The following is an 11604-nucleotide window of genomic DNA, read 5'->3' on the forward strand; positions in this document are numbered from 1 at the left end:
TTATTTCATATGAGGTGCCTTTACCCATACTGTATCTGTGAGCTTTTAATGAAGTGATTTTCCCTTCATGCAGTGCTTGTAATATTGAAAAGGTTCCTTTTTATAGCTTGTTTCCTCCATGTACTTTGTTTACAGATGTTTGAAAATTGTAATTACAGTACTACATCAAAACGCACAGGGGTTACATCTGTTACAATTGTGAGTTCTTTTTTTAATAAAGATGACAAATGATAATATTGTGTTAGTGTAAAACTTATCAAAATCATTTGACTAACATTAATTAATGAAGTAAGCAGTATTTTTTTGTAACATTTTATTATTGTGAATTTAATTTCAATTTTATATTACCTGTACAAACCATGAAAAACTGCACACTTCTGCCACCTCAGGGGGAACATACTGACAACTGAGACTGTTACTGTCAGTCAGATACTGTTCCCCTTTGAAGACAGAAAGTATCAAATTCACACAGTTTTCACCAGGAGATTTTACCTGCTGTTGGTTAATCCTATCAGGGGAAAGTTCGGAGAACATATCTCGATTAATGAGAATGTTTAATTCAGTGGTTCTCAAACTGAAGGGCCCCAGTTTTATGACATTTTATAAAATACATAAATTTATCATGATTTCTATGTAAAAAAACCCTCAGAAAAATAAAGCTACTAAACAACAGCACTACATTTTATATTTAAGTTTCGTTTAATTCAAATTCTGTTCACAATGTTTTATGTCATACATTTTCTTTTGTGGCACCACAAAGGGCACAAGTGGGGGCCACCGTATACATGTGAGGGGGATTGGGGGTGGTTGGGCTGCACGTAGAAAAAGTTTGTGAACCACTGGTTTAACTTCAGATAAACTTCCCCCAGGTTAATTGAGGGATAAAATGCAAGGGAAGGACTCAAACCATGACAAAGGCGCACAAGCCACAAAGCCACTGTTGCTAGTAAAATTGTCCTTCATGGGCTTGATCCTTCTTATTTTTACCCAAGCGGCTCACATATATTCACTTGACATAAGATAACTTTATAAACGCTATACAAAAGTTAAATGAAAACTACGTTTTTATTCTTTAAATGTTATAATAATAAATATTACTAAAGAATAAAGTAAAAAAAAAGTGTGTGCACTATCATGGCCCATATATGAAGTATACCTCATTTTCCCACACCTGCCCTGTGAAGAAAATGAATGAACGAATGATACACGGATTTTTTACCCCAGAAAATGAAAGGTTTATAGTAACTGGAGTAACCATGTGTATTGGTGGAATGTGGTTCTTGTATTGAGAGCATGATAAACTACAAATAAAACCTTCAAGAAATTTTGTGAAGGAATTAAAGGACATAAAAAACGGTTTTAAACAAATTCACCACATATCTACCTATGTGACTGTTTTCCCTTGTTATGTCTTCTTCGTTAACGCAAAACATAACTTGTTAAACTAAATATATCTTGCTGCACACTTCGTTGAGAAAGTCTACGAGTAATATTGTCACTTACTGCCCTCTGGTGTACTTCAAAAGCACTAGTGGTCTCCAACATGGTGCCTGCTTGCCCGCGCAGAGTCTCCGAGTTGCCCGCCAAAGCACATTCTATTAATAGCCTCAATTTTAATATTACATATTTTTATATTAGCTTAGCTTCTTTTTAGTATGTTAAAACATATCAACAACTGAAATAAGTTTTAAGTAGACTATAATAAAGAAGTAGCACTCTGGGTTGTTTTATTCATTGTGGTAGCCCTTGCTCAAAAAGGTTGGGGACTCCTGCACAACACTTAATGCAGCGATGCGCAGTCAGAACGGCATAAGACATCAACGTACCGCGAGAGCGATACGAAAACACATATTTTGAATCACTCTCGCGGTACTTCATATGCTGTCATATGGTCCGCATGAAACCTAACTTGTTTCACCTGCAATGGAAGCATGAGGTAATGGCCTAGTCTAGTTTTATACGTTCGCAATGTTCGTTTCGTTTGTGAATTGACACAGTTTGCCAACATTGGTATTGTCTTTTGAATACAGTCGGTTTGTTTGTGGTTGAATCTTTTCGCAAACCGTTCCGTCAAACCGAGCATATGATGGAAGCCATATTTAGCTTGAACAGGTTAACAACGTAACATATTACGAGTCTGTACAAGAGAGAGAGACGTAGAACTTCTATGAGGACTCTACATTTAGTCAGAAAAGTGCTCGAGTACCTACTTTGACTCTATTGGCTAAAAATAAAGAGTAGCCAATGCGAATAATAATAAAACTACATTTGTGTTGCCAATTAATCAATCCCGATGGCAACCTGAATTTTGGCATTACACTTAAATATACAGTTACCATTACCAGTCATTTAAAACGTTAAACAAACTGCTAACAATGGCAAGTAATGACTCTGGCATAAAAAAAGCAAAGACGAATTATTTTAGGAGATATTGAAGGACGTTTTATTTAACAATTCAAACTTTTTTTCACAGAAGATACAAGCCTAAAGGTGCTTCTCCCTCCACTTATTTCATTATGCATGACCTCTCTTGATCGGTGAAGGGACCATAATGTTTTCAACATGCACCTGGATTGCTGGCAAATATAGGCAATTGAAGATTTTATTTCAACTAGTTCAAAACATAAATCACACTCAAATGTGACAGCAGCCGATACAAAGCTTAAATGACAATCACTTTCATTTATACATGTTATAGTCTCTTGTTCCAATTCTTAAAATATCAAAGAAAGGAAGAAAGCAAAAATCTACAAATAAAATAAAGTGGTAAAAATTGAGCACAGATACATACAAACCTAAAATTGGATTGGTGATAAAGTCCCACGGTGGCCTTTATATTTTGTTTTAGGATCTCTCTCGACCCCTCTTCCAAGTCACTCTCCAACAAAAGTCCAGGGCCAAAGCGGCATTTAATGGTTAGTTTTAAACTTGTGAACACTAGGACAACAACGATGACAACAACAAAAAATGCAAGTTACACACAGAGTACAAAGCGCATTTACCCATGTCTCTCTGAAGTGGGGCAGACGAGGAGAGGAGGAGGAGCAAGAAAGAATTACTAGATACAGGTCATCCGTGCGTTGACTACAAGGGAATCAGGTGCTCAGGAACGGCCATATATTATTTCTCATTTAAGGCAGCCCTGAATCAGATTTTAACAAACACCTGTTTGTGCAACTAGAACATGTTTAACCCCCACTGTTGGGGCCAGAAAGATGTGATAGCTGGGTTTACTGGTGGGCACACTGCACTCCAGGGCCATGATGGCCTCCTTCTTCATCCGAACTGTCGTTGTACGCCTCGCGGCGGTGACCACTAGATGAGCTCTGACTCATGTCGAAGTCCTGCAGGTCCACCTCCTCTGCGTCTCCAGAGATGACAGGGGCATCAGCACGTGTTGGCAGCAAATCTTCCAGTTCCTGCAAAAAGGGAAAGAAATATTAGGTCATGAGGAATAAAAAGTACATTGTCGTCATGTTAGTACAAACCCACCACTTTCGTAAACATAACACCACGTCTACACTGCACATGCTCGCTGACCAGACAAACAAAATTGAAAAGAATAACCACAAAGATTAATGTAAGATTTTATTAATGAGTTTATATAGTGAAGCTAGTGTTTTTTTATTTTGTCTTTCCATCCATGGTCACTAAATGACCTTAACATTGATGCAATCAAAAGAAGGGATGGTTCATTGTAATTCACAACATAACATGCATGCAAAATGTTACAGATTCGGTGTAGCATATTATATCCTACCGTTAGTGGTGCAACGGATCGCAGTTGATCCGTGATCCGTACGGATCACGACCCACGGTTCGGCTCGCATGTGATTCGCGGATTAATACGCAAATTTAAATAGGGAAAGTTTATCATTTGTAAGTATTATAAAGGTTTGCAAATGTTAACATTCAAGTGATTTTAAACAGTTTAACTGCAAAACGGCGCTAAAGTGATCAGTTTACTTTACGCATAAACGCACGCGTGCGGTTGAATGCGTCCGGTCCAGCTCGAGTCAGACATCATCCTTCAAAGATCAGAACTCTTGATGTTTAAATTTCAGAGAGTTGCGCTACTCTCTCTCATACTGTAGTGTATTAAAATACATTTGGCTAATAGAGCAATGAAAAACAACGTAACGTTTTTATGTGGGACGACTGTAATGCTGCGCCGTCTGTAATTCGCCCTCTGTCTGTGTCTGTGCGCTCGTTTAAGGGGACTCGGTAGTGCACAAACGGAGAGATGCAGTCTGTGCATATTTGGTCTTAAAGAGACAGTAAGCTCAATTGACCTACTTAAGTCTGTGTCATTAATGTTAATCAAAGAACCCAAGACAAAGAGAAAATCACTGCTGAAGCTTTAAAAAAATAATAATTACATTTAATTAATACAATAAATGCAGTGTTATTATTCATTTGATTTCTGTAACTAATGATTTTAGACCTTACTTAATGTGCAACCTTGTTCTTTTTATAAATGTTTGTAATTTCTTGATTTGTTATTAGAATTTTCCCATACTTTTTTTTGCTGATCCGAAAAATGATCCGATCCGTGCCTCAAAATCCGTAATGTGATCCGAACCGTGAGTTTTGTGATCCGTTGCACCCCTACCTACCGTAAGTTTTTCTGGGCTTAACCAGTTGTTTTCTGGGAATTGCACATCAAACTTGATGAACAAGTCTCCTTTCTCAAAGGGGTTTCGATACTGTGGCATCCCCTCTCCTCTAACAACTCTTACTGAGCCTGCAAAAGGACACAATAATTAGTGTTAATAAATTAACTGCACGTAATGGGATACTTAATATTTACAAATTTGTTTAAAATGAACACATCAATAATACATCATGTACACAGGACTCACCTGGCTCAATGACTTTACCAGCTGGGTATTTCACAACAATTTGTCTATCATCTAAGTGTTTCAATGTGAAATGGAACCCACAAAGTGCTTCAACTAGGCCAATCTTATGGGTCATGTGTAAGTCGTTGCCCTCTCTTCTGTATGTCTGTTGAAAGAGATTGCGCTTTATCCAGACAGCAATTACGTGACCCATCATTCACAATAGATGCATTGATATCCAATATGAATCAAAATGTCAAATTACTCTTTCTTTGCAAAACCAGTAGGCCCTAATCTGGTTCATCTTCCTGCAGAAGTATACAAGGCATGAGAGCACTAGATCTAGATCATTTGCAAACCTGAATGGCAGCACTGCCAATCATTTGTCAAACAGCTTAAAGGTAACTTGTTGCAATGACACATGTCCTTGCTATGAGACGCCCCTTATTGCATTGTTTCTGCCATCTGTTCACACCCAACACATTTCTTGGGATGACTCCTTGTTTACGGAGTAAAAAAGATCGATTTATAAAAAAGGATCAGATAGGGAAAGCACTCAATTCATGTAGACGTGGCCTTAGGATAAAGATGACAAACTCTACTGGGTAGGTAAATGGTTTGCTTTCATTTTGAACACACCATCTCAAAAGTAGTTTAATAAAAATAACACATCACCTTACTAATGCCGTAACCCATGCACTTGAGCACACACACACAAAGCACAAGATCTAATTTGACTAAGGCAAAAAAAAAATTTAATTGGATGGGACATTAAGAGCTTTAAATCTAAGCTTTCAATAACCAGAGGGCAGAACTGCCTGTAGTCTAAAACCATAACAGTTTTTAAGCTGTGAAAGTGCTGTACCTCATGCTCTTTTTCCTGCAGGACAAGGACAATGTCTCCGGGTTCTAAGCCAGGTGCCTGGTCGGCTTCACCACCGAAGGTGATCTTCTGTCCGTGCTTCATACCTTTATCCACATGCACTTCCAGGATCTTTACCTCTTTGATCACTTTCTTCCCCTCACACTTCTTGCAGCGGTCCTTTTCACTGATCACTTCACCTGGATCACAGAGAACATACTGATTAAGTACTCAACAGGGGTCGGCATCCTGCATTTGGCCCGCAGCTCTAAAACGTGGCTCGCAGCATTACTATTGGGTCATCAAAATATTACAAATTCATTTATTACATTTCTTGACCAGTCATCAAAAATTACTTGAAAATGTCATACACGTTAGCTTAAGTCACTTAAATAAATTAAATTATATTATATTGTTTTAATTATTCATTCATTCATTCTTCTCAAATGTATTTTGCATCAGAACCAGTTGTTTAGCTGAACTGAGAGGCAAAGCACGCAAAGACAATAGACAATTTTATTTTTGCACATTCTCCCACCAATAAACCGAACTGTCTGTATTTCAGTGCATGTACAAGAAACATACTGATGTGCATTCAGATGTCAGATAACTAGTTCAAGCTTTGCTGTTATGCTGGTTTATGCATTTGCTTCCTGCATTGTTTTTAACAGATACAGTAGTTAAGAAGTTTACTGTTAACCGTTATAGAAGTCTGACATTTCTCACATATTTAAAGGCAGAGTGCACAATGTTTGAGAGCCAATGTTGATATTTGAAATCACCTAAACATACATACCCCTACCCCTATAGAATCTGGACCTTCTTTTTATAGACACGCCCCACACATACGCAACCCCGGTTGTCGGTTATTAGACACGCCCCTTACTGCGGATTGGCTAAAAGTGTTTTGGTAGTCGGCCCGACCTACTTTTCCAAAGCATTTTTCAAACATTTTGCACTCCGCCTTTAATGCTTAAAGGAATAGTCTACCCATTTGCCATATTAAACTATGTTATTACCTCAACCTAGACGAATTAATACATACCTATCTTTTTTCAATGCGTGAACTGTACAGTGCGTTGTGAATGTGTTAGCATTTAGCCTAGCCCCATTCATTCCTATGGTACCAAAAAAAGTTTTATTTTGTGGCACCATACTTACTGGTATAACTCCTCATGTAACAGTCTTTAAATAGGAAAAAAAAGAAAGTGTTTGGTGGCTTCCCTGTTTGGTACCATAGGAATGAATGGGTCTAGGCTAAATGCTAACACATTCACGACATGCTGTACAGTGCACGCATTGAAAAAAGATAGATATGTATTAATTCATCTAAGTTGAGGTAATAACATAGTTTAATATGGCAAAAGGGTAGACTATTCCTTTATTTGATATGATTTTTATATTTTCTTCTTTATGCTTTGCAATGGAACTTTGTAAAATCTTAAAAACACTGTTAAAGTAGGAATGTTTCCAGATGTGCCTTTTTCCTATGATACCTGGATTCAGTATCGGCAGATACCAATAACTGATCCCAAAAAAACCAAACAAACAAAAAACTATAAATTAACTAAAAAAAAAGACAGGGTTCTTTAGTTTTACCACGGGCCAAATTTTGCCAACAATACAAATCCAATGGCCACTAACCATATTTGCTCTGAAATTAGAAACATTGTTTGTTAATTTTTTGCCTGTTAAGTACTAATACAAATGAACAAAAATGTTGGATCATCATGCAAGCCAGGTGTTTCCTGATCAACTCCACACTGGTTTTTCTGCATTTTGAATTTCCCTAAATGCAGATTAAATCGTGAGATCCATCATCAGCAATATTTTTGTTATTCATACTCAAGAGTTTATGAGGATGAAACTGGAACAGCATTATCTGACATCTATTCAGCATTTAATAGTGGTTTAACGGATCACAAAACTCACCGTTCGGATCATATTACATTTGTTTTGAGACAGACAAGTATCAGATCGGAGGATCCCTATGCTGAAGTAAAAATATGTTTACATATTGAATATTAATAACTTGTGGCTCTCTGATGTGGTTAAACTGTGGTCTCTAACTGCTACCTCTGCACTAAAGATTTTTCTCTACTTCATTACCCTGGCTCTCATTCAAAACTGATAAAACAAAAGCTAATTGTTAGTACATTTGCATGTGCAAAGAATCCAGTAGCTTACCTTCACCATTACAATCAGTACACACTGACTGCATCTGTTGAACCATACCAGGCCCCAGCTGTCTGATCAGAATGCGCATACCACGCCCCCTACAGGCTGTGCACTTCTGAACTGCACCTGACTTCCCACCTTGACTGCAGAGATAAACAAGAGAGTGGAAAAACCAGCCTTAGCTTTACAAATAGGGCAACCATGAGCAACAGAGACCAATTTAACTGAGGGATTGCTTCCAAAACTTTAAAAGCCTTTGTGGGCAAGTCATTTAGCTCATTTAGGAATGACCATGAAGCCAGACTGACCGAATACAGTAACTCTTCAAGCTCATAAAAGCAAGATCATCTTGTACTTATAGGGTGTGGTGGGACAATGAAAAATTCATATCATATGAGTACAGAGTTGTTTTTCATTAATTGTCAAAAAACACCTAGACAAATACATATTACTCACCCATTACAAGTGGCACACAGAACATTCTTGCTCAGCTGTAATTTGGTTGTCTTTCCATTGTACAAGTCTTCAAGAGACACCCTATGGCAAACAACGCAGATGAAATAAGATGAAACAAACCAGGCTAAGGAAAACACCAATTAATTTTGGAAACGGGTAAAGCGGTCAAAGGTCGGACTTACCTCTTTACGGTTTCCTCAATGGTCGGACACCATTGAGGAAACAGTAAAGAGGTCAGTCCGACCATTGAGGAAACAGTAAAGAGGTCAGTCTGACCATTGAAGAACAGCTAAAAATAGTGTTAATGGCACAAACTTTTTTTTTACAAAAACATTGAAGTTCAGAATGACCTTAAAAAAATAACACAAACAACATACACCACAAGCCTTGTGAACTTGACTTACTTTAGCGGGTGAACCATATCTTCCCCTCTCCGCCGTCCTCCATTTCTGCTCCGACCCTGCCCGCCCATGAAGCCGAAGAGGCCACCACCAAAAATATGGGAAAAGATGTCATCCATTCCACCTCCTCCACAGCCCCCTTCTCGAAGTCCCTGTTCCCCATAGCGGTCGTACAAATCTTTTTTCTCTGGATTGGTGAGTACTTCGTATGCAAAGCTAATCTCTTTAAACTGAAATAAGAAAGAGATTGTTGTGCGTTTACTGACAATGATTTTAAGCAAGCTATACTTATGTACCGAAACATTAATATGGTCAAATATGACTTAATAAAATTCTCTAATCTGTTAAAAATTTCAGCAATATTTGAACATACCAGTTGCATCTCAAATTCACATATTAGACCCTTACAAATGTGTTAAAAAGGAACCAAACACCAAAAAAATCTTACCTTGTCTCCAGCATTTGGGTTTTTGTCAGGGTGATATTCTTTTGCTAATTTCCGATAAGCCTGAAATATATTTAGGGTTTCATAAAGTTAGTTCAAGAGCCGACAGTCTTTTAAAATTAAACACACTATAAAAACTAAGTCACACTAACATTCACTAACTTAACTAAACTCTTAAAAAGGAACACGAGGTGTTGAAATAAAACAAGTCACAGCCATTACCCATCTACTTAAAAGATTTCAACAACGTCAAGTTCATATAAACCAGTGCGCTTTTAGCGCAGCGCTCGTGACAAATGTTTTAGACAACAGCAACACTCAGTCAGTTACACTAACAAGTTAGCCTATTAAAAGTAATGTTGATCTGTTATCACACACTGCATGTTTTGGGCCTGAACAGAAACCTTTCTGCGACAATGACATAATAGACAGATAAGTTAGTATGACTAATGGCGTTAGACAGTAAACAGTCTAAAATGACGGAAAACCCATCAAATGTGGCAGTTCAGATAAAGTTTTCCAAGATTGGGGTTTAAACGAGCTCGTTAAACACACATTTAAACGGGAAAAACCCTGAGTCAGGGCCTACGCATCAGCCACACGGTGAGCTGATGCTAACTCTGTTTTCAGCTAGTTTACAGATATAACAAATGTGGATTTTGTTAATGCCCTTGTCCACACTCAACAGTGTAAAAAACACAAGTAAAATAAGTAAATGAAAGGTAAAGGACAAACTAGGTGGGCTTATTAAACCCTACAAAACACACTATATTAGCGGCTTCATGTACTGGTAACTATAGACACTAGGCCAAACTCACGACGAGCTTTAGCTTTATGCTAATCCTGTCTCTTCCTGACTCACACACAAAACCGAAGCGATTTACACACTCAAACATGCTCTGAACTTAAAGACAAGGTGACCAAATCGTTACCTTTTTCAATTCGTTTTCGGAGGCCGAGGGGGAAACGCCAAGAAGATCGTAAAGTTTAGTATCGGCGACGTTGGCCATGGCTGTTACTGAGTGAAGGGCTGTGTGCGAGGAAGCGGAGAGCTGAAGAGAGACACCGGCCGACCGGAAGCGTCAACTTTAACCTCTTCAACACGCGCCTCCTCTCAAAGTACCAGCACATGTGTCACCCTCATGGATATTTTACGTCATAATACTTTACAAATATAAAAAACACTCCTCAAACTTCTGTATCAGCCAAACATAATAAATAAATGGTGTAATAGCCTACATATAGCTTCCATAATATAATATCGCTTCCGTAATAATGTAACCCTTCTTGTTTTGTTCTTGAATGTATAAATGTGATTTTGTCATATAAAAAAACAAACTACATTTTCAATACTTATTTGTTCATTAGAAAATACATAATTTATTGCATTTACTGACTTATTATTAATATAATTTTGTGCTGAAATAGTTAGGTTTGTTTGAAGAAAGACTGAATTGGAAAACTGACTTTAAATGACTCTAAATGCAACACACAGTGAAAAATCAAGTAATTTTATTACTTTAAATGTTTTGGTACTTTTAAAGGTAGGGAAGGTAACATACACCTGTACACCTGTTTGATTAAATTAGAGAAGCCAAATGCTTTTTCTTGAATATTAATTATTTAATATATATGGACGGACATTATGTTTACCTCTGACTGGTGCTTGTATATTTACATACAGTTTATTTTTTGGGAAGTTGTCAAATTTTTTACATCTATTGTTCATAAAGACTTAATAGAATACATTTTATTTTAACAGTGAGAAATCAGTTAATATTCACTAAATATTTAATAATAATTGCAAACAAAGTTAACCTTTTCAATAGCTTTTCTGTTTATTATATGTGACCAGGCATCACCATAAGATGGCAGCAAATGACCACGGTTATTTTTGCTTTCAAATTCAACAAATGTTAGAAGTTATTATTGTTTCAAAAGTAATATATTTTGTATTGTTTTTGATCTTTAAAATTAACATTAAATGCAATAGTTTATTTTACAAAAACTGCTCCAGTCTTAGTATAGGATAGGCTCCCATTACTCATTGGTCCTGAAGCAATGACACCTAGTGGACCCAATCAACATGACATTTGTTTCAATTATAGGAAGATTTTGATGTTTTTTTCATAACAGAATGCTGTTTTGCCATTCGTTTGCAACTAAACTGGTGAAAGTATTTGTCTTTTATAAACTGTGAATAGAATTACTGTGTTGTTACTTCTAAGGTGGCTCTATTTTGTTCAGAAGCCAATTTCTTCAAACTTCTGTGTGGCTGTCTCCAATGTAGATCACCCATTTTGGTCACAACTATAGTCAATATGTTTTTATTTGATGTTTTTCTGTCAATAACCATTCATAATTCATTTTAGCTTTACAGCCATTTCATTATTGACAGCCACCTAACGATAAGGACGTCAT

The 11604-nt window shown here is 37.1% G+C and overlaps 1 protein-coding gene across 1 annotated transcript; it reads right to left on the minus strand.

The window, feature by feature from the left end:
- Window positions 1-2416: 2416 nt before the first annotated feature.
- On the minus strand, window positions 2417-10274 carry dnaja2a (DnaJ heat shock protein family (Hsp40) member A2a). Its single transcript, XM_065289318.1, has 9 exons — window positions 10116-10274; window positions 9187-9246; window positions 8742-8968; window positions 8338-8418; window positions 7891-8024; window positions 5707-5903; window positions 4863-5007; window positions 4617-4744; window positions 2417-3419 (listed from the first exon to the last, which is right to left on the minus strand). Exons 1-9 carry the CDS (start codon window positions 10191-10193, stop codon window positions 3231-3233), a joined length of 1239 nt encoding a protein of 412 aa, XP_065145390.1. The 5' UTR covers window positions 10194-10274; the 3' UTR covers window positions 2417-3230.
- Between the last annotated feature and the right edge of the window lie 1330 nt (window positions 10275-11604).

This window comes from Paramisgurnus dabryanus, chromosome 2 (assembly GCF_030506205.2).
Source record: "Paramisgurnus dabryanus chromosome 2, PD_genome_1.1, whole genome shotgun sequence".
Taxonomy (NCBI): domain Eukaryota; kingdom Metazoa; phylum Chordata; class Actinopteri; order Cypriniformes; family Cobitidae; genus Paramisgurnus; species Paramisgurnus dabryanus.